Source organism: Talpa europaea, assembly GCF_964194135.1.
Source record: "Talpa europaea genome assembly, chromosome: 1".
NCBI lineage: Eukaryota > Metazoa > Chordata > Mammalia > Eulipotyphla > Talpidae > Talpa > Talpa europaea.
In genome coordinates this window covers 43,347,947-43,375,228 of record NC_140073.1, presented here as the reverse complement: position 1 = coordinate 43,375,228, position 27,282 = coordinate 43,347,947, and the positions used below count along the sequence as shown (strand labels likewise).

The following is a 27,282-nucleotide window of genomic DNA, read 5'->3' as shown; positions in this document are numbered from 1 at the left end:
CAGCGAAACTAAAGGGCCTCACACCATGGGGCTGAAGCTTCCTTGTGTCTCACACCGTGGGGCTGAAGATCTAACATCCCTTTATTTTTTGTTCTTGGTCATAACAAGAGAAAAATTTCCCAGAAAGTACATTAGGCAATAAATTATATGCATCAGTATACTGCAAATAAATGGCATGGAAAATTATCTGTTTAGAAATTAGTTATTAAACAATTTGGCCCACTTGACAATGGGAGACAATTTATTGTACATGCCTGACAAGCAATCCAATGCAACAATTATAGTAAATCCTTCTTTTGCTTTTTTAGAATTTCCCTTTTTATTTAGATGTTTCTTAGGAAAGTTTTTAAATAAAGTTAACTGTGTTAAGAAGTTTCTAGGTAGAAAAAAGTTCTGATAGCTGAGTTGCTGCTGGTCTCCGGCTGAAGGCCATATGAATAAAATAGTCTTTTGATGCTTAGGCTTTAGATGATAGGGATGTACTGGCGGCTATCCACTGTCTTAGGTAATTGTCTAGCTGAAATAATAAGTTTTAGTGTAAGGTTTGGTTTTTTATCTATGAACCTTGAAAGCTACCATCTAGCTGGGACCCGTAGGAGCCAGTAGTCCATGGAAATAAAATACACTAATTGCTTCTGCTTTACACATGATGATGTATTTTTTTTTCTTCTTACTAAAAATGAATAAATAAAGACCTGCTGAGTCTCTCGGCAGAAGATACTTGCACCTCATCCAGTGTCAGTGTCTCCTAACTACCTTATCCCCTTCCCCTCAGCCCTTAAGTTTCAGCCCCTTACAGGTCGCCTAGGCCGTCTCATTCTTTCAGGAATCCCTGACACGACATTTTGCCGGAGGTTGGTCCTGGGCAAGAGAGGTTACTAAGGAAGTTAATTCTCCCAGCAACTCCCAAGGAATGACATTTATTTATTTTCTATGAAACAGGTGTTATGTTACATAGTCCACCAAGCAAGCATATATGTTTTATTTTATGCAACTCAGGAATACTCTTTTTTATTTCAAAACAGTGCAAAGTTGTCACAGCTATTATGAATCTTAGTTTTTAAAGTTTAAAGATATTCAAAACTATTATTCCTTTTAAAAGTATTGGGTGATATGTATAATCTCAAGTAACATAATCCCCAATTATAACACAATTTATGTGTACTTTTTGTCTATTTTTGAGATTGACTTGGAAGCATAGATTTTTTAATAGTACATTGGAGCAAATAAAAAGGTCTAATTGAAAACCCTCTTCTTTGTGGAGCCTGAGAGAAGCCATTTGTGACGTATTAAGTACAATATAGGGCAGCCTGAGTTTCCCAGTCCTGGGCTATTACCAGCCTATATTATACAACCAATATAGATCCACATAAAAGGGTAAACTGAAATCCTCCAATGGCTGGCCTAGACACCCCAAGAGCAGCAAGCTCCTAAGGCACCTGGCTTTCCATAAGTTTTCTCCTTGGTCATAACTTAGGTCCCAATAGCATTTTCCGTAGTCTCTTACGGATTTCCTTTGTCTTAATGGAATATATAATTGGGTTGAGCATAGGAGGCACAAAGAGATATACCAGGGACATGAACTTGTGCACATACTCAGGGGCATCCTTCCCAAATCGATGAACCATGGACACACTAACCATGGGCACATAGAAGATGAGCACAGCACAGATGTGTGACACACACGTGTTGAGCGTCTTAAGCCTCTCCTCCTGGGAAGCAATGGCCAGCACAGAACGCAGGATGAGAACATAAGAGAGGAGAATGAGCACGGAGTCCACCCCAAAGGCAGAGATGACAATGGACAGGCCGTACATGCTGTTGATGGTGGTATCTCCACAGGGCAGGCGGATCAGGTCTGGGTGTAAGCAGTAGGAATGAATAAGCACATTGGCTTTACAAAAGGGCAGCCTCTTCAGAAGGAAAGGCAGTGGGAAGACCATGCAGAAGCTGCGGATGATGATGGATATGCCCATGTGAGCCACTCGGATATCAGTCAGCACTGTAGAATAACGCAAGGGGTTACAGATGGCCACGTAGCGATCAAAACTCATGGCCAGCAGGATCCCAGATTCAGTCCAGGAGAAAAAGTGAATGAAGAACATTTGGCTCAAGCAGGCATCAAAGGCAGTATCTGGAGCATGAAAGCACATGGCAGCCAATACAGTGGGCAACGTAGAAAAGGATACACCCAGGTCATTGACCGACAACAGAGATAAGAAGTAGTACATTGGCTGGTGCAAGCTCTGCTCCTCCTTTATAATGAAGAGAATTAAGGCATTTCCCACAATGGAGATCGCATATAGCAGCAAGAGAAAGGCAACTAACCAGTGCTCCAGGCCCTCCATCTCTGGGAAGCCTGTTAGTATGAAGCTGGTAATTCTGGATACATTAGTCCCAAAACTTGCCATGAGACTCTAGAGGAAAACAACCAGAGTGAGGTCAGACAGTGGAAGACCAGGAGTCACTGTTCTCAGGGTTGCAGGGACAATGTTACTTAGATTCCATATCAAAGATGATGGAAGGGTCAGGAAGGCACAGGCTATGAATCACTGGTTTTATCCTAAGCCTTCCACACTATATCCACATGTGTTAGGTTCCAAATACTCCTGACTCTTTTTGGGTTTTTTGGATATTATTCCTCATTTCTCCTATCTCTGTATTCTTTACAGAAAGATCCAAATTTTTCTCCAATGGTAGAAAATGATTTTGGTCTTTCTTCCTGCCTGTTCTTAGCCATCAACTTCTTCAAGAAGTGAGGTACACTATAGTCCACTCTGTTCCCTCCCGCCACCCCAGAGGCCTCAGCTCTACAATTAGATTTCTAAGATTTGTTATTGGTTCTGCTCTATCTGACCCTTTGTTTTGTTTCTCTATATTCCACCTATAGGTGACACCATTAGGTATTTGTTTTTCTCCTTTGACTTATTTTGTTTAGCATAACCCCCTCCAGTTTCATCCATATTGTCACAAATGGCAAGTTTATCTTTTTAATGGCTGAGTAGCATTCCACTGTGTATCTATATATTGGCATATATATGTGTGTGTATATATGTATATATATTCAGAATACGAAAGAGGAGATCCTATACCTCTGAAATTCAAACAATGTTATAAACCAATTTTACTTCAACTAAAAAACATCATAAACTCAAAATCAAAGGGAAAGAAAGAAGTGAGGTAGAGTGCATTTTACATGAACTTTTTCCTAATAAACTCAACTTACTAAATCACTCTCTCTCATGCAAATGATGACATTTTCCCCTATATTCTGAATTATGTCTCACCTCTCATCTATATTCAAAAACCATTCTAGTTCCTCACCCTCTCTTTGTTATTTGAGTTCCTCACTTACCCACCAAGTATGCAGATTCTCATGATCTTCATTCCCAATTGCTTTTTCTTTTTCTCTCTTTCATGTTTATATTATTTTTCTTTTATATATATTAAGGTTTTCCAAAATGTGGTATATGTTAGATTCATCTAAGGAACTTAAAAAAGAAAAAAACCCTCTGCCTGAGCCACACTCATGACAATTAAATCAAAATCTCTGGCAGTGGAAATAAGGAATCAGTACTCTTGTAAAACTTCTGAGGCAATTCCAAAAGGCAGTGAAGTTTGAGAGCCAGAGATTTAAATCACTTCTATTAAGGTTAAAAATAAATTAATTTTAAAAATAGAAGAAATCTAAGCTAAGTGTTAGGATACAGTTCTAGAATTTTCAGACTCAGATAATTTTGAAAGATCTCTTATAAGTTTGCAATGGAATGTAAGTGAGATTCCTGGAGTTCCAGGCTTGGTGTTCTTTAAAACCTAGGCTGTACCCTTGGAATCCCCACTCCAAAGCATGGAGTGCCCATGAATGCACTAGCACTACAAAGCAACTTATGGGGTTCCAGCTTATAAGAGAGTTAGCAAAAAAAAGAAAGAAAGTCAGCAGTGGGTATCTGATTCCACCTACAGCCTTCGTTTCAGATAATTTAGCTACATTGTGAAAATGTTGGGGGCACTCCATTTGTTTAAAAAAATCAGAAAAAAAAAATCTCTCCTGTTAGCTTTAGATAAGTGCCACCTACACCAACTTTTTCCTCATTGAAGATTAATTTCAGAATTCACTATCACGGCAAACAAAAAAAACCTATTTATTGCCCCTATTTATTTATTTATTTATAAATAAATATTTATAAATATATATATAAATAATATATAAATATTTATAATATTATTTAAATATATTATATATTATATTAAATATATAAATAATATATAAATAAATATATAAATAATTTATATAAATAAATATTTACCTATTTATTTTTCAAGCTATCACTCATTTCTCTGTTCTCTTTCATTACTAATATATTCAAAATAATTTTCTATTCATGATGCTCTTTCTCAATCCCATACACCAATGATTTCAAATGTATGTCTCCAGTTTAGATTTCTCTTCTTGTAGATTAAAGTATCCAGCTCCTTATTGGACTATCAATTGTAGCAGCTCATCAGTAGTCAAACACAACATATGCAAAGCTGAACTTTTTGTTAATCAGCATACTTGATCTCCAATATTTATCATGTAATTAGAGAACATCACCATTTATCCATGCACTCAAGCCAGAAAAACCTAGAACACATTTCACACTCTCTCCCAGTCCCAGATCTCAGCAATGTATTATCACTTTACCAAAATATTCTTCATACTGGCTTCTCTCATTTCCTCACTTCTGCTGTAATCTGTCCCTCAGTAGCTTCACCCAGGAGGTCAGCACAGCTTCCTGACTGGTCGTCCACGTTTTCTGCTATGCTCTGGCATGCCTTTTCTACCCATTTCTACTCATAATATAAATTTAAAAGATGTTACACTCTTTCTGGAAAGTTTCCAATGACTTCCCTTACCTTCTGAAATAAGAATTCAGACACCCTTACCATCCTATGCAGAAACATACTGGGTGTGAATCTGCTTGTCAGCATCCAATTATTTGAATCATTCTTACTCTTGTACTCATGCTTGTATGTCTCTGTTATACATCCTCGCACACAATTTTCTTCATGATTCTTTTCATACTTTAGACTTACAGTGAATTAATGTGTATCTGTTATTTGATTTGTATTTTCTCCCCCAATAAATTATAAGTTCTTATAATTATCTTTTCTTTCTTCTCATTTTATCTTCAATGCTTAGACAAATCTCTGGGAGCCCTGGGCTAGAACTCAGGGATGACCAGATCTAGTTCTAATTAATAAATAAATATTGATTAAATAGATACATTAACTCTTTTAGGAGAAAGGTATGAACTATGTGTTTAAGTGTAAAGTGAATTTAGACAATTAAATAACTATCATCTAAAAACTGAGTTTTTATCTCAATTGTGAATTTAGTTTACTTCTTCATACCTTATTTTCATTTTTACAGTATTATATAGAAAAATAAAGTCTAAAGAGTAAAACATTTAAAATGCATTGGAAGGACCCTGGCTCAAGATATATCTATTTAATAAATGGCAACCAAGAAAGTGGTGATAAAAAGGAATATGTAGTGGATGAGACTTCTTGATCTTTCTTCTATACTGTCTTCCCATTTCTAGTTTCCAGTTTCCAAACCAAAGGCTCAGACATTTTTCCTCAGACTTTTACCTACCTAATGAGAATATTAAGAGTGTGTGTCACGCCAAATAAAATCTTCAAAAATTAGCTCTACACTCACTAAGAACCATAAAGTAAAACCATAAGGATGAAGCCAGGTTAGTGGGATTTCTGGCACCAAGGGCCATGGATAGGAGGGTGGGTTTGGGAATATGGAAAAAGAATGCAGCGAAAAGTCTCCACACATGAATCATAGCCAGCCTCTCCTCTTTCAAATGTTTGTACTGTGCTAACTAGATTTTGAAGGTATGAATGAGATTCCTAAGTGAGGGGAGAATTGGAGTCCCAACTTACCTCTCCAGGACAGTTCTGCTGAACCAGAGGAAAGAGACAGGTGAAGTGTCTATGGGAGCGAGGGGGAAACAAGGACCTTGTGCTCTACACACAGCTTCCTGCCAGCCTCCACCCATTCCTGCCCTGATCTATTTAAAGCTGCTGATTTAGAATCCCCCAGGCCCAGTCAGTCTTGGCGCTCAAGGAGGTGACTGGGACTGCAGGGAATGCAAAAGTTTTAAATAGGTGGATCCTCTGTGTGCTCGCATTTCTTCCCTTAAGAGGTTTGAAAGAAATTAAGACTTAGAACTGTGTTTTCCTTCAGAAGCCCAGAAAGAACCTATTCAATAATTCACAAACAGTCGATTGAAATCAGACCCTGTCTCTCACTGGCTCCTAAATTGCGACTCTTCCTACTGACTGCCACAACCCAAATAGATTTCAAGAAGCAAAATAACAGAACCACTAAGAGCATACTTATTTGTACTTGGCAAATAGAATGACCATCCAGGTTTGCCTGGCACGCTACTGATTTTAGCAATGAAAATCCTGCATTGGGGAAAACCCCTCAGTTGCTGCAAAATGGGACAATTTGTCACCCTATATGCAGATCTGATTCTAAACCTCCTTCCCTGTCTGAGGGATGATCTTTAGAAAGTTATTTAATTTTCTCAAGTTCCTGATTCCTCTTTTGTAAAATTGTTGTGCAAATGCTTACAGATCCAGTTGACCGTGAAACTCAAGATCCCCAAGCAAGTACTTAGGGAAAAAGAGCTATTTTAATGATTTGCCAACTTTTCTTCTGCCAAAAAAACTTTTGAATAGAAGTTGGAAAACTGTCTTGCTTTTCCACCTTGACTTGCACCTTGCTGCAGGGAGATTTGGAGGAGACATACAAGAGACCCTTGGTAGAGAAACGTGGGTGAGAGAAGGGGGGAGTCTGCTCCTGGGCCTTGGCCATTATCTTGCTGCGTCTGTGCGTTGGACAAAATGTACAGTGCAGGCTTCAGAACTCAGTGAGAACCTGAGGAAAGAGAGCAAAAGAATTGTGAAAATCTTGGAGGACGCTTCTAAAGGTGGCAGGCGGGGCCTCCCTGGTGGCGCAAGGGGTTAAGACTCAACCTGTGAAGCCAACCGAAGCCACTGCAGCACAGTTTGATCCCCAGCCAGGGAGGTGACCCCCATGGTGCAGCAGACCTCTCCTGATTCGCCCTGCTGCTCCCCTCAGCAGTGTATTTCGGTCAATCTGCCTGTTCTGTTACCCTCTGTCTCTGGTGAATCCTCTCACCCCCACACCTCTGGCCTGTACCCCTGTTCTTGAATGCATAAATGAATAAATCTTAAAAAAAAACTTAACTTGTCAGGCTCTTGAACTTGAGCAAGCAATGGAATATGGAACACCCCACTCAATCTTCCCTCGTAATGACCCCCCCAAGATTCCACTGTTGCTTGATCACATCGCACCCCTTTCCCTAAGTTATTTCTTATTTTCTCCTAATGAAAGAAAACACTTCTGGGTTCACAGACTCCATACCTTCATTCTGAGGACCTATAGATCTTGTGGTTTGAACAGTCTCCCCATTACATTAAGTTAAATTAAATTATCAAAGTATCTAGCACAATGTTTAGCAAATAGTAAGCATAAGCTAATATTTGGGACATAAATTATACCATTAACCTAACAGCATCAGCATTCTTCTCATAAGTTTGCAAAACTGGTTACCACATTACTTAGCGAATCACATGTTCAGCACATGTGACATGCACATACCTATTTGGTTGATGCTTTGTTGTCCATGTATTAGATGCCTATCAGTCCCACAGCGTCATCTTGCAGAAAGGGCTCACACTGTGTCACTCCTTTTTTTTTTAACAAACCTATTCCCAATCCAAACCCTCTTTTCCTTATTGGTTAGAATCTTTGTAAAGTAATATTGATTCACTTTCTAGCTAAATTAATCCAAGTCAATGTGCACTAGAGAAATTTGTGGTCCTACAGGCTACCACAGACCATAACCCTGATATCTTAGCTCTCTGAACTGGAATAATCCTCCCCACCAATAATAACACTTATGTGTATTTATTGAGTGTTTCATGTATCAGTTAGCTCCATTCATTCATTTCAATTTTACAATAGCCTTATGAAACAGACATTATTTATATTTTTCCAAAGTCACCAGAAAAGGTAAGTGACAGATTTAGCATTTGTGTCTAGGTACTCAGCCATGATGCTGTAAGGCAAAACTGAGTTCACGAAGTAAGTGCTCTTCTGCCATTTTCACCCTGGATTCCCTAGTGCTTAACATGGGGCCTATATTTCAGGAGTTCTCAGTAGCCGTTACATGAATGGATGAGCTTCCTTTGTGATTTGATATCTTGCAAATCTCTAGTCCAGCCTAAAACTATTTATACTAAGTGTGTGTAGAGTAAATGGTTTTCAGGCTTTTCTGCCCTCCCACCATTAGGATTGCCCTGCCTGATGGGGCAACTGCAGTTGTTACATTGTTGTAAGCTGTCTTGTTTACCTCTGTGGGCCAAGGGAGACATATTGAGACAGTCACCAAGAGAAGCGGAGGCGGGATAGAAGTGGGAAAGAGAAGGGGAGAAAGAAACCTAGAAGAGAGAGAGAGAGAAGCCCAGAGTAAAGACTTGCCAGGGCCTGGAAGGCCTCTTGGCCTCCTGGCCCCCAGGCACCCCTGCCTGCTGTGTACCTGGTTGCTACAATACGTGTAAAGCTCAATAAAAGCCTGGGAAAGCCACCGAGAGCTCCTGGACTCCTCCTTTACCCAGTCTGCTCCCATCATAGAAAACCTGCTCAGTGACATCCTGCCCCTATGGTATGTTTGGAAGGCAATAAAAGAAAAAATTGCAACAGTTTTCAAAATAGTTTCATCAACTCGAAATCATAGTAGCCCTAAACTTGGGTGTCAGTCTGTCTGGGTTCACTTCCTGATCCTCCTTTCAACCAGCTGTGTGATCCTGGACAAGTTAACCTATTCTGCAACAAGTTAACCTATTCTGTATGCAATGCACACACACACACACACATAAAATATTTTTTTTAGCTTTGACTGGCACATAATGTGAACATACTGTAAAATACAGATTAAACAGGCAAGAGAGAAAAGCCATTCCCATAGACTTGGAGTAGGAGAGAGCAATCTCCCTCCTGAATGCAGGAATCTGCTGCCTGCAGATGACCCCCCCAAGATTCCACTGTTGCTTGATCACATCGCACCCCTTTCCCTAAGTTATTTCTTATTTTCTCCTAATGAAAGAAAACACTTCTGGGTTCACAGACTCCATACCTTCATTCTGAGCACCTATAGAACTTGTGGTTTGAACAGTCTTCCCCATTACATTAAGTTAAATTAAATTAGAAGGTAAAGCCAGCCCTTTCAAACCCACTGAAGACCCAGGAATCAGGTAAACAAGACTGAATAATAGCACCCAGCCTTTGCATCTCTGTAATGCATTTTTCAGAAAAGAAAGAATAAATCCTATATTTCTGTCCTCTATCATCAGCATATCTTTAGGTCTTAACAACTTAGAACGCCTCCTGTTAAGAATTTACATTCTTTTTTTTTTTGACGTGTGTGCATTTTATTTTCTTTTAATCTTTTATTTTTTACACCATTGTTCATTTTTAAACAATATGATTCAGGGCCTCCCCAGTGGCGCAGCGGTTGAGCGCTGGATTGTGAAGCTGCCCGCGGCCTCTGCGGCGCCGGTTCGATCCCCGGCTGCTCCCCGGCCACCGGAGGAGGGTCCCACATGGTGTGCAGACCTCTCCTGCCGCCCGCTGCTCCCCTCAGCAGTGTACTTCGGTCCTTCTACCTGCTCTGCTCCCCTCTCTGGCTCTGGTGAATTCTCTCACCCTCCCGTGCTTCTGACTCTACTCAGTGTTTAAATAAATAAATAAATAAATCTTAAAAAAAAAAATATGATTCAGTGACTCAGTGTTCCTTCCTACATAAACTAGAGTCAATCTTAGTTCATTGGAACAGCTCTTACAGATTAAAATCTGCTGGGTTTCTTCTACGTTTGAATGCTCACTTTGATCACTTAATAACCTCTTTATCTATCATTGGTACTTTATTTTCAGTAAACAATAATATGTAATCAAGAAATGTTATCATTAGTATTATTTCATAGCTGGTAAAATGAGCATTAGAAATTATAAATGACAGGTCTAGTGAACCCGGTTTAAGAAAAACACCAAGTGGGACTAGTCCTGCTGTCAGGCCTGCCATAAATAAATATTCTGTCATTTGTTTTAAACTAATGATCTGATATCCTTTGACTACATAGTAAATATTCTGGCCAGCACAGGCCTCTGGTGAAATGGGAAATGGGAAGTGAAAGTTGGATGTGTTCTTGATATGCATCAGGTGGAATGAGTCTCGGGGGCCCAGAATCACGCCCTCATGAGTAGTGACGCTGCCCTCCACAGCCCACGGCCCCCGTCTGGAAATGAATGAGTCCCCTAAGGAAAGAAAATGCTGCTCTCTGGAGATGAGCAGAGAGGAGCATTTGGAAAATGTCTTGATGGGGAGCCAGCAGGGGCACCGTCACTGGCCCTCTCCCTTGTGATGCTCCCTCAGAGCTCTGAAATCATTCTCACTTACTGCATTCTCTCATGTGCTCTCTCACTTTATTAAAAGACAATACATGTGCTTTACAGAAGAGAAAAAAGAAAAATAGAAAATCTTACGAATTCTCACTAGCCAGATTAAAGTACTAATAAACATTTTAAATCCTTCCAAATACATTTTATTTTCTATGAAAATGTTCAACAATATATGAATAACAAAATATGAATAACAATGACATCTTTAATGAGGTATTTTGATAAGAAAAATCTTCAGCATGTATGAATATCATTTAAGGTATAGGTGTATATATATCTATATATCATAAACATACTAGAAACAATGAAACATCTGTTTTACTTCTGCTGGAAGGAGTAAAGGGAATGCTAAAAATATTTCATAAGAAGATAACCCAGAGGGCCTCCCCAGTGGCTCAGCGGGTTGAGCCCAGCACTGTGAAGCTGTCCACAGCCTCTGCAGCATGGGTTTGAACCCTGGCTGGCCAGGAGATACCCACATGTTGCGGCAGACCTCTCCTGTCTCGCCCACAGTGTTTTTGGTCCATCTGCCTATTCTGCTCCCTGCTCTGTCTCTGGTGAATTCTCTCACCCTCCCACACCTCTGGATTGTACCCCAGTTCTTGTATAAATGAATCTTTTTTTAAAAAAAAAGATAACCCAGAACTGAGCCAGTATCTAACCCATGCTAACTGTCTAATAAATATTTTTGATGAATAAAAATATAAGCATAAAATACATGGAAGCTTTTCCAAGTTAGAATAGCAGAACGAAGTATAAAAAGAGGCATAAAGTAGCTTGTCTTAAGAATCTATATGATTTAAATGTAGAGCAAATGTTTTTTGTGAAGAAGAGGGGAATGGTTAGGGCTAGTAGGATTTAAGAGATAGATACAGTGGTAATATTTTTAAAATTTTTATTGGGGTAACATTGCTTTTTAAATATATATACATATATATGTTTCAAGTGCACATTATCGTTCAAAATCTGTATATGATACATTGCAATCTCCACCAAAAGTCTAGTTTCCACCCACCATTGTAGAACTGACCCGCCTTAACTGACTTGTCCACCCTTTAACCTCCCTTCCACTCTGGTGACCATATTGTGTTTCTTAAATCTAAAGATGTGTTTTTGTCATGCAATTTGCAGCAACATGGATGGTGCTGGAAGGGATCATGCTCAGCAAAATAAGCCAGAAAGAAAAAGAAAAATACTGGATGGTCTCACTCATAGCAGGAATCTAGAAAACTTAAATAAGGGACCAGGAAAATGAATAACTATAAGAAAGTGAAAATCAAAATCAACAAACAACTATGAACCAGAGACACTCTATGGGTGGTGGGGTGCAGGGAGGGGAGGGATTGGGGTCAAAATAAGGGGAATGCAATTGTATGGGGAATATAAAAATAAAATTTATTTTAAAAAAATAAAAATAAATAAATAAATCTCAAAAAAAAAATAAAGATGTGTTTTTGTTTCATTTGTTCATTTGCTTTATTTCTTCCTGCCATGAATGAGTGAAATTATGTGACATTAGTTTTGCTCAGTCTGATTTGTTCCACTTATTATAATCCTCTTAAGGTCCAACCATGTCATAAATGGCAAGATTATGTTTTTTTTATAGCTGTATAGTGTCCCATTGTGTGTGTGTACATATAACACAAGTGATATATGTATATATCACATTCTCTTTATCCATTTATTGGATCATTAACATCTAAGTTGCTTCCACATTTTACCTAGTGTGAACAGTGCTGCAATGAACAAGGGACTGTGACAATATCCTTGAGATCCTATTTCAGAACTTTTGGATAAATACCTAAAAGTGATATTGCTGGATCATATAGTTATAACACTAAAAACAAAAGTAGCACAACAAAAAATAAAATGAGACTACATTAAATTTAAAAACTTCTGTAAAGCAAACAACCAACAGAGTATAAAGGCAACATATGGAAGAGAAGAAAATATTTGCAAACGGTGCATCTGTTAAGTGGTAAATCTCCATAAGATGAGGAGGCCCTGCAAATCAGTAGCAACAGAAATGTCAACCTTAATTTAAAATATGAGTTAAGAAGTTAAATAGACATTTCTCTAGAGAAGATAAGCATATGGCAACACATGCTCAGAATCACTGTATGAAAACATGAGTTATCACCTCACGCCTGTCAAAAAGGCAGTTACCAAGATAACAAAGGACAGAGGTGTTGGTGAGTATGTGGAGAAATTCAGACACTTGTACACTATGGTGGAAATGTAAAATAATGCATCCACTATGGAAAATGGCATAGATGCTCTTCAAAAGATTAAAAATAGAACTAAAAAAAAATAAAATAAATAGAACTGCCTTTGTTATAATCTTGGGAAAATAATCCTTTACATATTATGGCAATATTAACATAGTAATTAATAGTTCCTTTGGATGCTTCATTTTAAACAAGGATGATAGAAACATACTGTGACCAAATAAGGGACTGGATATAAAGTTGTACATTAATGAATTTAAAAAGAGGAGAATTGAGCAAATATATTTTGCTAAATTATGACCAGTTTATTTTGTCAAAATCCAATATTTTGACTCTTAACTATGCCCGGTCTGTCATTAAACATTATGGCAGAAATACTAATAGTAGGTTAGTGCCCAAAAAGAAATGTTAAGTGTTTTCTCAAGCCAGTTCATGAAAACTCAAATGTGTGGAGTGACAATGAATATCTTCTTACTCTTGACCCCTTACAATCACCCTGCTTAAAACTTGGTTCTCAGTAGTAGTTTGCAAAGCCTCCGACGAATCTCCTTGGTTTTGATGGAATAGATGACAGGGTTGAGCATGGGAGGTACAAAGAGATAGATCAGGGACAAAAATGTATGCACGTACTCCGGGGCATGCCTCCCGTAGCGAGCGGCCATGGACACCCCAACCATGGGCACGTAGAAGACGAGCACAGCACACATGTGTGACACACACGTGTTGAGTGTCTTTAATCGTTCCTCCCGAGAGGCAATAGCAAGTACAGAGCGCATAATGAGCACATAGGAAAGAAGAATAAGTGCAGAGTCCAGTCCAAAGGTAGAGATGACAATGAATAGACCAAAAATATTATTGACGGTGATGTCTCCACAGGGCAGGCGGATCAGATCTGGATGTAGGCAGTAAGCATGGGAGAGTATGTTGGGTTTGCAGAAGGGCAACCTCTTCAGAAGGAAAGGTAGGGGGAAGACTACACAGAAACTCCGGATGATCACAGATAGGCCCATGCGGACCACACGGGAATCCGTGAGCACTGTGGCATATCGCAGGGGGTTACAGATGGCCACGTAGCGGTCAAAACTCATAGCCAGCAGGATCCCGGACTCCATGAAGGAGAAGAAATGGATAAAGAACATTTGAGCCATACAAGAATCAAAACTAATCTTCTTTAAATGGAAGCAATATGTGACCAGCACCGTGGGCAGCGTGGAAAAAGACACACCTAGGTCATTAATTGATAGTAGGGACAGAAAATAGTACATAGGCTGATGTAAGCTCTGCTCCTCCTTGACAATGAAAAGGATAAGGGCATTGCCCACAATGGAGACAGTGTAGAGGGGCCCAAGGAGCAGAAACATCCAGTGTTGGGAGGCCTCCAACCCCGGGAGCCCCGTGAGGATGAAAGGAGGCATCCCTGAGCTGTTGTGCGGGTTACCGCCCATGCTGCTTAGCCTTACTGCTCCTACTCCAGCCGCTGTCCTGTAAGGAAGACACACACAGTTTATCCATGGCCTACACCTCACATTTTAAGTCTGTTACATACCATTCAATGCCTGACTTTATAGAGCATTAGTAACTTGTTCACCAAATGACTCATCCTGTCTCTGTCACCAAGATTCTGGAATTGTGTGTTTTCTGCTTACCCAACTGACTAAACAGGTCAATAGCGTCTTCCCTTACCTGTGCCTATTGGTGTCATATCCATTTTCCCTCTCACAGCCTAATAATTATTTCCTTAATTCAACAAAGTGGGTATCACTTTGTTTAAAACCTAAGACAAAACTATTTTCTGGACTATTTTGCCCCCTTCCTAAGCATTCCACTTATTGATACATAAACATCTCTTTCCCTTCTCTCATTTACCAACTTATTATTCCCAATTTGCTTTCTCAAATATAGTCTCTCGGCTCTTCCATCCATCTACCCTGCTTGATGGATGCCCAGATAACTATCATTAGAGACAACCTTCCACACACCTAATCAAGAAGCACTACATTCCTATATTTCCACTCATCTTTCCATTCTTCCTTCCATTTAAGTAATGCCATTACTTATTACCCTAAATAATTTATGAAAAATCTTTTTAATAATTTCTTTCAGAGATAAACACATGCAATTTGCCGCAACATGGATGGCGCTGGAAGGGATCATGCTCAGCGAAATAAGCCAGAAAGAAAAAGAAAAATACCGGATGGTCTCACTCATAGCAGGAATCTAGAAAACTTAAATAAGGGACCAGGAAAATGAATAACTATAAGAAAGTGAAAATCAAAATCAACAAAAACTATGAACCAGAGACACTTTTTGGGGGGTGGGGGGCGGGAGGGGAGGGATTGGGGTCAGAATGGGGGGTTTGCAATTGTATGGGGAATATAAAAATAAAATTTATTATTTAAAAATAATAATAATAATTTCTTTCAGAACAGAATGGCCCCTGGCTCCTGAAAGTCACTGGATTTCATGATCATTTCTCTTGACCAAAGAACTGCTTCTCATGTGTTTGTCATCTCTTTGAATAATACCATCATTATGTCCAAGATTGGGACGAGAAATCCAAACGGCACTTTGACACCTTCCATCCTTTACCTACTACTTTAAGCCAGGTAACAGTACGTGAACTTTCCAACCCCAAAGTGTCCTATTTGCACCTCTCATTTACTTCCATTTGTGTTTGCGTGCTTCAGACACAAGATTTGCATTTTTTACCACAATAACTGTCACCTAATAAATCTCATACTTCTTCCATTTCACTTTCTAATCTGATGCTAGACTAATATTTTTAAAAGACAAATATGGAAATGGCACTATTCTGATAAGAATATTATCAAAAGATCAAATCCAAATCCATTAGCCCAGAATAAAGGTCCTCTGTAGTCAGTACTAGATCAATACTCTGCCTTTCTTTCTCACACTTCAGGGGGTCTGTTTTGGTCTATTTGCTGTTATTCAGCCATAAACTATGATTTCTCAAGCTCTCAGAGGTTTCCCAGAATGTGTGAAAACACCGACTTAATCCATCTTCAAATACATCAAATTGGTGATGCCCTTCACCTTGAACTCTTGGCTGGTCATAGCAAACAGGGGTAACTTCTCCTTTCTCCATTCTCCCCCCTCCTGTAACCACCACGACCACACCCACAGCTTCATGAAGTCGTTCTTCCTGATTCACCTGCTCCAAGAGTCACTCAGCCCTGATTCTTATTCACTGTTTCAGCTCCTTCAAGGTCCTGAACAGGAGATGCACTCAGTGCATCACTTATTCCTTCAAAGTTGCATCAATAGCTCTCTGTTGTAAATTGGAAATGCTAAAAGTCTAGCTCCTGAGGCTGTGATGATTCATAGTTTTGAACTATGGGGATAGTTGTGAAAACTCTTAAGAACAAAGTCATTTCACTCTGAGTTCTCAAGTGTGCTTTACACTCCACCTTCAGCCTTCTGGCTGCCTTTGTTTCCCCCTCTGCCTCAGGACGCTTCTATACTTTCTCTTTGGGTTGAACTTTATATTTCAATTTATATTCTTGGAACCTTTAGTGTAAATGTTTTGGTAAATGGTTTTCAGGCTTTTCTGCCCTCCCACCATCAGGATTGCCCTGCCTGATGGGGCACCTGTACTTGTTACATTGTTGCAAGCTGTCCTATTTACTTCTGTGAGCCATGGGCAGGGTACTGAGATAGTCACCAAGAGAAGCAGAAGCAGAAGACAGTCAGGAGAGAGAAGGGGAGAAAAGGACTGAGAAGCCCAGAGTGAAGACTTGCTGGGGCCTGGAGGCCTGCTGGCCTCCTGCCCCCCCCCCCCCCAGCACCCCTGCCTGCTATGTACCTGCTTGCCACACTACATGGAAAGCTCAGTAAAAGCCTGAGAAAGCCACCGAGAGCTCCCAGACTCCTCCTTACCCGTCTGCCAGATCATAGACATCCTGCTCCATGCCCTTCCCGCCACTACAGAACCCCATTATTTTCTGTAGCCCAAATCTCTTGCTAAACATTTTCATTTGCTTCTCTATATAATATGCAGACACCCTGAAGTGGAGTCCGTTAGCGCTAAGTTGGGTCTTGCCATGAGATTTCAAAGGCAGCTGGTGACTTTTTATTTATCTGGCTCTTAAAGGTTTTTCTGAGAAAACTGTGGGTTTCTTATTCACACTGAGGCATCTATATCCAAAGCATAATATAATAGACTATCCCTGATAACAAGGGTAACAATTATCAAAAGCTGATAGCATGGCAGGATTCAAAAGAAGAAGCGCAAAAGATTGAAAATACAGAATGAGGAAAGTGATAAAGAGGAAATTATGCAGGAAAAGAAAATCACACTCAGATTCAGGACAATGTTTTCTCCTTCAGATTGTCATATATAACACTCAGACTTTCTAAATCACAGGCAAGTATGCCATAGGGCCCTAAGGCTGGGGAGCCCCAACTTACTTACATGAGAGAGCTCTATGCATGGAAGAAGCAGAGGAAGAAATAGCAGCAGTTGGGGCCTTGCATGTCCTGGCTGTTGCACCCCGTTACCAACACCAGCTCCCTGGCTTAAGTACCGTGAGACTGCATCCAGAAATTCTCTTAGCTCATATCACCTCAGGAGCTCATGAACCCCTGGGAATATGAACCCCTGGGAATATGGCACATTTACCTCTCTGACTTTGTATTTCATCACTCATAGAGGTATGCAGCAGTAGAAACAGAACTAGACAGAACCCACAGACACATGGTTTCTAATCCCTCATTTTATAATATTGGTCATGAGAATCTAGAAAAGAAATAAGACAAACTTTATCAGAAGATCCTGGGTGAAGGAACTGGTACCAGAAAAGGATTACCATGGCATCTTGAAGGCAGCTAAGAGGAGATATTTATTTCTTATTATTTTTTTTATTTTTTTAATATTAACTTTTTTAATTTCTTTACATCATTGTTTATTTTTAAACAATGTTTGCTTCCCCCCACCCCCTCAGGTGTAGTCCCCATAGAGTTTCCTTCCCCAGTGCACCCGTGCACCATCCCCTCCGAGGAGATATTTAAAGGGTAGGTCCAAAGGGAGCTTGGGGGATGGCAGAGTCATAGCAACTCTGAGAGGCCCTGCGTTGCCCAGACATGTGCAGACAACCTCCATTCCAAGTCTGTGTGCAGGCTGCCCCTTCAGGAAATTAGGAAACAATCACAAGTCAATATCCAATGCTTTTTGTCTAACATGATGCTTTGGGTCAGTCTGGTGAGCTGAGTTGTTTGCACAGTGTTGACAGTGCTCACGAGTCCACAGTGTGGTCAGCCTGTTCCAACAGGGTTTGAGGCAACTCTCATTTTACCAGCTTGATACTTCTTTTCTCATTTCCCCCTGAGAGATTTTAGCTTCTTCATCTTAAAGGGATTTGGGGCAGATGGTCTCTTCCCTTGCTGCTTCCTGCTGCTTAGGGCTATTCCCCTTAGCCCTGTGTAGGGTAAATGGTTTGGTAAATCCAGCTTTCCTGCCCTCCCACCATTAGGATTGCCCTGCTTGAGGGGACATCTGCGGTTGTTACATTGTTGTAAGCTGTGTTATTTACTTGTATGGGCCATCACTGCAGTGTTGAGATATTGGGAAGAGAAGCAGAAGCAAGAGAAGAGGCAGGAGAGAGAAGGGGAGATAGAAGCCCAAATAAGCCCAGAGTGACAACTTGCCAGGGGCTGAAAGGCCTGTAGACCTTCCGGCCCCCTAGCACCCCTACCTGCCGTGTATCTGGTTGCTGTATTACATGTAAAAGCTCAATAAAAGCCTGAGAAAGCCACCAAGGACTCCAGGACTCTGCTTTACCCATCTAGTCTGCTCGGATCATAGAGATCCTGCTCTGTCCCCATCCTGCCCTTGCACCCTGAAGGAGTGAAAATCTCTGTGCCTGTTTGAGTGAGCAGTAAGAGTGGCTGCCATCCTCGGTAGAGGTGGCTGGAAACGGTGTATCAACATCATCTCAGGTTAGACCTATTCAACATAGAAGATAAAAACTTTGTCTAGAATTTATGAAAAAAGTTAATTTAAAAAAACTTTGTGGGCCTCCCCTGGTGGCGCAGGTGGTTGAGCTCTGCACTGTGAAGCTGTTTGCAGCCTCTGCAGTGCGGGTTCCATCCCGGCCAGCCGGCGAGGGTCCCACATGGCGCAGCAGACCTCTCCTGTCTCGCCTGCTGCTCCCTTCAGCAGTGTATTTCGTCAGTCTGCCTCTTCTGTTCCTCCCTCTGTCTCTGGTGAATCCTCTCACCCTCCTGCGCATCTGGCCTGTACCCGGTTCTTGTATAAATAAATAAATCTTTTTAAAAAAAAAAATGCAACCTATGAAGCTACCCACAGCCACTGCACAATGAGTTCGATCCCTAGCCAGGGAGAAACCCACATGGCGCAGCAGACCTCTCCTGTCATGCCCGGTGCTCCCCTCAGCAGCGTATTTCAGTCAGTCTGCCTGTTCCCCACCCTGTCTCTTGTGAATTCTCGTACCCCCCCACACCTCTGGCCTGTACCCCAGGTCTTGTATGCATATATAAATAAATCTTACAAACAAACAAACAAACAAAACAAAATACAAGGCTTGACGAATGGCTGATGTCAAGTCATGTGAGGGAATCTACCTGGAGTACCGAAGTCATTCACTATGAGAACCAATTTCATGGGCATATAATCTGTGCAGCTACTCGGCACCCATGCTCAGAAAATTCTGCCTTGTGCTTTCCTAAACACTCTGTTGTTGTCATGAAATTCTTGATCATTTTATTTTTGAACTTGTGTTTTGTCAGTGAGGTCTTGTAATACAGTGTTGCTTGTACATTCCCACCACTATTACTTGTTGCCCCATTCACATAAATCTTCCACCACATCCCATGGGCACAGAATTCTGGTGGACCTCAAGTGAATGATAGTTCAAGAAAACACACAGAAGAGAAAATAAGTAGGAGACAAGAAAATAAAAGAGAAAGTAGGAGATGAGAAGGGAGGATGAAACATAAAACACACTAGATGTTTACTTTCCACTTTGCTCAGTCATGAAGGAGCATTACTTTTCTCATTTCTTTCTTATTTTATCATTATTATCCTTTCTCTGTCTCTCTCTCATAATGTGCATCACATATCAACTCCCTAGAGGAGACCACTTTGGTTTTCACACTTGGGCATTATAGAGAGAATCTATAAATAACCTTGTTGACTAAGCCCATTGATTGGAAGAAGCTGGAACACCGGCTGAGTTGAAGACATTCATTGGACCCAGAAAAAAAAGCTCAGATAAAAGAGCTGACATTTCAATCCAGGTTACAGACTCAGACCTCTCTTCTCCCCCAAACCACAACCAACCGAACCTTCACAGAAGCACAGTTTTCACCTCTTCACTAACACTTTGCATTCAGATACCCAAAACCTGCTTGAGTTGCAGCTCCATCCCACAGCCTCACGCTCCTGCAGCACATCATCTCACGGAGCTACAGCCTCAGCATCCTCCACATGCAAATTTGGGTCTCTAACACAGGTATGTATTTGAAGTCAGACTCCCCAGCAACTGTCCTGTGAAACAATTCAGAGTTAAATTATTGAAATCTAGACCAGAGAGAGGGCCACAAAAGACAAAACAACCCTGTGACAGGTTTTGGAGTATCACCCCACTGTGATCTAGGCTGGCACTACAGCTCAGCATCCTTATGCCCTGGTTTCACAGGGCTCAGCGGAGGAAGAGGAATTCAACTCTTAAAATGGTCTTTATGATCCTCATACCCACAGATGGTCAGAGAGTAGGAGCTATCTTATAATAAAAATAATCTTCCTTAGGGGCCAAGAAATGGGTAGGAGAGAAAAGGGGAAGGTGGGAGTGGTTCCAGCTCTGCCCTTACATCCAAGCTTTTCTTCCCTAGAATCATGGGCCTGTGTCAAAACTGAGCCCAAGACCAGCTGCTGTCATCAGCAAAAGTCTTGATGTAAATAGAACTCATTTTCTTTAACATTTGGAATTTACATAATGAGTAAAGTGGTTGTAACATCATGAATCGATATTAGACAAAATGCCTTGCTTGAAAAATGTAAGAATTCAGGTATTGGTCATATTGATGGTCATTGAGGTGAGGTTAAAAACATGTGATTCTGAATTGGGTCCATGAAACCTAATTTCTGTTCTGCAATTTACATACTTTATGACCTCAATACATTAATCATCTCTCTGGAATTTGTCTTCCCATTGATTAATGGTACAAATAATAATCACACTGCATTGTTTTCAGGAATTTGCAAGATGATAAGGACTTATAAAAAAGGAAGTATTTGGGGTACAATTTTTTATCACATAAATATGACTTTTTGCTCAGTTGCAAAATCTTGTGAAGTTAGTAGGACAGGTGATGCCATTCCCAGTATAGAGATGAAATAAAAGCACAGAATGATTGGGTACTTTTCCGATGTCATATAATGAGCAGAGTAAAGATGAGAGAATGACAAGAGTCACTGACCTTTGCAGAGATTGTGATGAGGAGAGAGAAATTTGTTCAAAGTCACTCATCATTTTGTTGCAGAATCAGGATTAAAATTCAAGTTTCTCAGAATCCTAAGCAGGTTTCTTTTAGGTATACAGTATGTTTCTAAAGGAGAGTATATATAAGTACTAACTAGTCTCTCATAGCAAAAACAGATCTCCTTTCTAGAATGTCCTTACTGTTAGCAACACAAGACCCTCCATTTTCTCCCTTAATCTACTCCTATAAGCAAAAAAAAAAAAAAAAAAAAATCTACTCCTATAAGCACTTGGCATTCTGATCTGGCCTGCCTCCAGCTAGCACACTGTGGGTGTACAGAGCTTTGGGTTGATGTTGCCATAGTTAGGAGAGTTTCCCCCAGTTAGCATGTCTAGTGTCTCTTGACTTCTTCATTGTACCCACGTACATGCTCAGTCTCTGTAGATATTCAGTCATGACAAATGTAGCTATATTCAGATTGCCTAGACTCTATGAAGGCATTTTAGGTAAGGTGTAAAAAGAGCCATTGAGTAGATATAAGAAACATCACAAGCACAGAAAATAAGGTGAATATGTTACTATACCATACTATACTATACCATTAAGTCAAAAAGTCAATAATAAGTTACTGAAAGTCACCAAAATTGAGTGAAGTTTAAATTAAAATGCCTAGGTACAGACACAGTCATGATCAGTGTACAAAAAGACATAGTTTCAACTAATGGGCTTTTGCAAAGCAGTTGAAAAATGAACAGAAAGTAAAAGATGACTAAAGAACAGAAGACAGGGAAGTTTTCTGCCAGGCAGAGAAAATTTCATGGAATCTTAAAAAAAAGAGAAAAGGGGGAATAAAGGAAGAAAGCCATAGGCCTGGAAAAGGACATGAATGAAACATGTAAGGAATATCCCTAGACTTGGGTTCACTAATGGTTAATAAATGCATATATGGGATGTATAGGAGATAAATTTTGAAGGGTCAGCTTGGACAAATGCATAAAAATTTAATTTCGTGATTGGAGCACAGAACTTAAATCATGATTGGTCAGTATAAGAAACTGGCAGAAGGGAAAACAAAGCAGATTTTATGTGGTAAAGTACTTTAAGAACTTGAACGAGTTAATAACTATTTTTCTCAGTCTAAAAAATTCACTAAAGGCTCATCATTTCACATAAATGATCTGCATACCTGATGTTACAGAGCAGGCATAGTGTCAACCCATGGATAGAGCTCTTGATTTGCCAAGTGGAATGTCAGCTCCCAACATCAGTGATGCCAGTCCTCCATCCACGCTCTTCCTCACTGGGATTCCAGGGCTGGAATGGGCTTACTTCTGGATTGCTGTTCCCTTCTGTGCCATGTATCTGGTAGCACTGTCTGGGAATGCTGCCCTCATCCTGGTCATTGCCTTGGACAATGTCCTACATGCACCCATGTACCTGTTCCTTTGCCTTCTCTCACTCACCGATCTGGCCCTCAGCTCCACCACTGTGCCAAAAATGCTGGCCATTTTGTGGTTCCGAGCTGGTGAGATTTCCTTTGATGGATGCCTGGCGCAGATGTTTTGTGTCCATTCTATCTACGCTCTGGAGTCCTCGGTTCTTCTTGCCATGGCCTTTGATCGCTATGTGGCTATCTGCAACCCTCTGAGATACACAACCATCCTCAACCATACGGTCATAGGCCAAATTGCCCTTGCTGGGCTATTCCGTAGTGTAGCTATAGTCTCCCCCTTCATTTTCTTGTTGAAGCGACTGCCCTACTGTGGTCACCATATAATGACACACACATACTGTGAACATATGGGCATTGCTCGACTGGCCTGTGCCAACATCACTGTCAATATTGTTTATGGATTGACTGTGGCCCTGCTGGCAATGGGTCTGGATTCGGTCCTCATTACTATCTCCTATGGCTTTATCCTACGTGCTGTCTTCCGTCTTCCATCTCGTGATGCCCAGCAAAAAGCTCTGAGTACCTGTGGCTCACACCTTGGGGTCATCACAATCTTTTACATCCCTGCCTTCTTCTCTTTCCTCACCCATCGTTTTGGGCAAAATCGAATCCCCAAGCCTGTGCACATCTTTCTGGCTAATCTCTATGTGCTGGTGCCTCCTGTGCTCAACCCAATCATCTATGGGGCCAGGACCAAGGAGATTCGGACTCGACTTCTAAAACTGCTTCACTTGGGGAAGATTTCAGTGTGAATTCTGAGCAGAGGTAAAGTAGGAGACAAGTATACTGGGAGGGTAGCCATCTAGATGCATTCACCTCCAAGAGGAGAGGAATTTTCACATGAAAGGAAATACTCAAAGGACAAGGAAATGTCAGATGATCAGAGACAGCAATATTTACTCTGAACATACTGAAATCCTGAGGCTTTTGAGCAACTTGCCCAAAAATGTAATAATCACTTTACTTTGGGGGAAAGTTTTCAATCAACGATAACCACTCCTTGGATAAGCTCCATCAGCAATGATGTTGATGTCGCCACTGAACAAAGCTCCAAATACTTTTACTGTTTCTCCAAAAGTCTCTCTGACTTACTGAAGATCAAGTTAGTTTCTGTTCTTCAAAGGAGTTGGGCTTTCACGGTGGGAATATTTCTCTATAAGTCCAAGTAGAAAAGAAAAAGAATATTTGTAGTAAATTTATTCTGAATTGCAACACTTTGGGTCGTCAAGAGCCAAAGTCTACAATCAAAGTTCCCAGGTTGAAATCCTGGTTCTTCTGCTTAACTAGTTTTGTGGCCTTGGAGTTGCTCAGTCTTTCTATGCCTTGGCTATGCTAAATGTTAAATGGAAGATGATGTTGATATCTAACTATTCAAGTTGTGGTGCAGGGTAAATAAATTAATGAATGCAAAACATATAAGATATATAGCTTATTAAGCATTATTAACCAAGTTATAACTGCTTTACAAATGTTTTATATAACTTCACAGGGTTATTATGATACGTTTATTATATAACAACTCTAAAATATTTAGATAGTGCTTGGGATGTAAGTAGTACTTATTAAAACTGTACTGTTTCCCATTCCTGTTCTCCATGTTTGTGTTTCCTTTTCTGTTAAACATAAAAGTATCCCTTGTTATTATTTTAATAAATTTATTTAATTTTTTAGTTGAGATAACATTGTGATCTTCGCCCCCCTTCAGCTATCACCACTGTAGTGCAACCCTAAAATCATCATCCATAGTCCTCCACCATAGTCTATTGTGACTTGTTAAAGATTCGTGATGTTTGCTCAGAACCCAAGTGTCTTTGTAATATCCTTATCCTTAGGATTGCAAATTTCTGGCATTTCCATGAGGCCACCAGCTAAGACCTGGTAGACAAACCTGACCCCCTTCCTCAGTACCCCTGACTCAGACCCGGGGCTTGCATCCATGGTAAGGTTGGCTGGGAACTGAGTAGGAGTAAAAACCTGAGAAAAATTCAGGATTCCTTTCATGTCACACACAAAGTTGGAAAATACTCTGAAATCAGGGATTTGAGGAGAGAGGGTAAAACACAGACCTGAGACAATATATTATTACGATCAATTCCTTTTCCAAATAATATTCTCTTTGCTCACTTACCCTCAAATTGACATCACACACAAGATCCAAGCAATCTTTTTAATGTAGAACAAGCTTGGGCAATAAGAGAGGGGCTTTCAAGTGTGTACACGATCTGAATAGTAGGAATTCCCAAAATAAGCTACTTCCCCTTCCCAGTCCCCTCCCCTTCCTTTTCTCCCATCTCCATGGAGTGGTGCCTCGTGGGCATCAGTTGGAAGAACCTAGGCTTCCGGTGCCCCCAGCAGTCTCTCGATGGCCGCATGGAGGTCTCCACCTGTGGCCCTCAGGGCCTGCAGGTTGGCATCATGATTAGCAAAGCCCATGGCCTTAAGATGCTCCAGTTCTTGCTGGTAGCTGCCTTCAGTGAGGGGGGTTGAGGATGGTGGAGGTTGGGTAGACTGGGAGCAGGCACTGGCCAGTGCATGGAGGAGCTGAAGAACAGCCAAAGTAGGTGGCAGAAGGTCTGCTCTATGGTCCTGTCCTCCACCTCTAGTTTCAGGAGTTCCTCTAGCCCCACGTGGTCTACCTGTGCCCCATAAGTAAATTCCCAGCCCAGGCACCTCCCTGGCCAGTATCTGCAGGCCCTTTTCTATCTGTATCAGAGCCTGCAGCGCTCGTGGGTTGGTGAGGATGGGAAGCAGTGGCATATGATGTCGCAGGGGACTGCCAGTGGTCAGGTAATGCAGCAAAGCTGGATTCTGCTGCAGGATGTGCAAGGCTCTACGCAAGGCATTGGGCGAGGGTCTCAGCTGACTTGTTAGAGTAGCTTTCCCGATAGGCTGCTGGTTCCCCTGGGTGGGAGAATCCTGATCAAAGTCTGACATGCCATTCCTGAACCCTGAATTGGCCTGGTTGGAGGCCATCCCCCTGACTTGGGCAACTAAACCTGCGCTGACCTCTTGCCTGATCTCTTGTGCCAATGGCCTGGAAGATGCAGAGGCTGTGGAGGGGGTGGTGATGGTGTCAGTCCTGCTGTGAGCACTAGCTTCTCCTCTGCAGGTCTCTGAACCTAGTCTGTGGCCTTTGGAGGCAACCAGAGGGGCCAGAGTGGAAAGCATGAGCTGCTGGATGTCAGAGCAGATGGCAGGCATGGCACTGTCACCACCTGGCACTGCTTTCAGAACTTCCAGACGCCGCTTATTTGCCCGCAGAAGATCCTGCTGCCGGGCTGGATTCTGCAAGTTTTCCAGAGCCTTAGGAGCTGGTTCAGTTTTCTGTATTGGCCTTGATGATTCAGGAACGTGACTGACATTGGCTGGTTTCTCACTTGCCAGACCTTGCACCAGAGGGTCTTCCAGGTATTGCACTACAGACTCAGGGGCAGACACCAGGAGTTGCCCCAGCTGGCCGAGGAAGTCAGGCAGATCAGGGGAGCAGCGGACCAGCCGGCCCAGCCTGGCTTGCACAGCGGCACTGTCGGAGGTGGAGGCATCAGCACAATGGGCGCTGGGGCCTGGGGGACCTGGAAGAGTTACAGGACTGGGCAGAGCTCCTTTCAGATGGGTCCTCACCACCAAGTGGACCGTGGTGCCATCAAGGATACCACGCTGGCTCAGTATGTCTTGATCCCGGAGGATCTTCCCGGTGAAGATCAGCACCAGTCGGTCAGTGTCACAGTGAAGACGGCTGGAGATCTGCTTCTTAAAGTGGCGGACGCTGCTGTTTTCAGCCAGCATAAATTCCTGGCAGTCCTGTGGGGTCTTGACAGACACTCTGATGATGCGTGATGATGGCTCGCGACCAGACACCAGTCTGCTGTCCCCTGCTTCTTCCCGAGCCCGTGCCATAGTTCCTCGAGAGCAGAACGCAGAGCCACCTGAGAGCTGTGGCAGCCTAGATGGAGACCTGAGCACACCCAGCTGCGGGGACCAGTAGTTGTCCAGGGATGTCCCCTCACTCACACCCTAAGGACCCTAAGCACGCCACCTCCCAGTGTAGCCCTGTAGCCACCTAGTTCCCATAAGGTGGCAGCTGCCCTTCTCCAGGGTCAGCTGTGGGGAATATGATGTCAGTGGTGAGGTCACAGTTGGAGACTCGGACGGGGGAAGGGCAGAGGTCTCACACCCTGGAGGCTGGCTTTCTTTATGATCTGACTTAAATAACAGTAGAAAAATATTGACATGCTCCTGTCTAGAAATTTGTTTTGTACCAGCCTCCTTCACTGTGGAAAATGATGCACTTGGGTTTTGGAAATTAAGTACAGCTGAGTGTACCTATGGAACCGTGAGGTGCAACCTTTGAGCCAGTAGGTGGTGCTCATAACCAATCAATAGTATAAGATGAAGCTTCCAGACTCCATCCTGAGTGGGGCAAACAGGAAACAGGTGCTGAGCCAGAGATTTGGGTAGTGAAGCCAGCTAGCATTTTTGTAATAGAATGACTGTGGCTTTGGCAGTTAAGCCGCCGGTGAGAAGGGGTGTTTGTGGAGAAGTCTCTGATCAGCTGACACTCTCTGCAGTAGGGCAGAGTGTGTCTGGCCAGGCAC

The 27,282-nt window shown here is 41.6% G+C and overlaps 3 protein-coding genes across 3 annotated transcripts; 1 reads left to right on the top strand and 2 right to left on the bottom strand.

The window, feature by feature from the left end:
• Positions 1–1,297: 1,297 nt before the first annotated feature.
• LOC311179141 (uncharacterized protein) lies at positions 1,298–14,219 on the bottom strand (the record flags this gene model as incomplete). The annotated part of the gene is made up of 2 exons (XM_084246112.1): positions 1,298–2,415; positions 13,282–14,219. The coding sequence occupies 2 exons, from the start codon at positions 14,217–14,219 to the stop codon at positions 1,467–1,469; spliced, it is 1,887 nt and encodes a 628-aa protein (XP_084102238.1). The 3' UTR covers positions 1,298–1,466.
• An 8,263-nt stretch (positions 14,220–22,482) lies between these two features.
• Positions 22,483–23,439, top strand: OR52D1 (olfactory receptor family 52 subfamily D member 1; the record flags this gene model as incomplete). Its single annotated transcript, XM_084250887.1, has 1 exon — positions 22,483–23,439. One exon carries the CDS (start codon positions 22,483–22,485, stop codon positions 23,437–23,439), a length of 957 nt encoding a protein of 318 aa, XP_084107013.1.
• Positions 23,440–24,975: 1,536 nt separating this feature from the next.
• LOC311182075 (ubiquilin-4-like) lies at positions 24,976–26,584 on the bottom strand (the record flags this gene model as incomplete). The annotated part of the gene is made up of 1 exon (XM_084250641.1): positions 24,976–26,584. One exon carries the CDS (start codon positions 26,582–26,584, stop codon positions 25,019–25,021), a length of 1,566 nt encoding a protein of 521 aa, XP_084106767.1. The 3' UTR covers positions 24,976–25,018.
• Between the last annotated feature and the right edge of the window lie 698 nt (positions 26,585–27,282).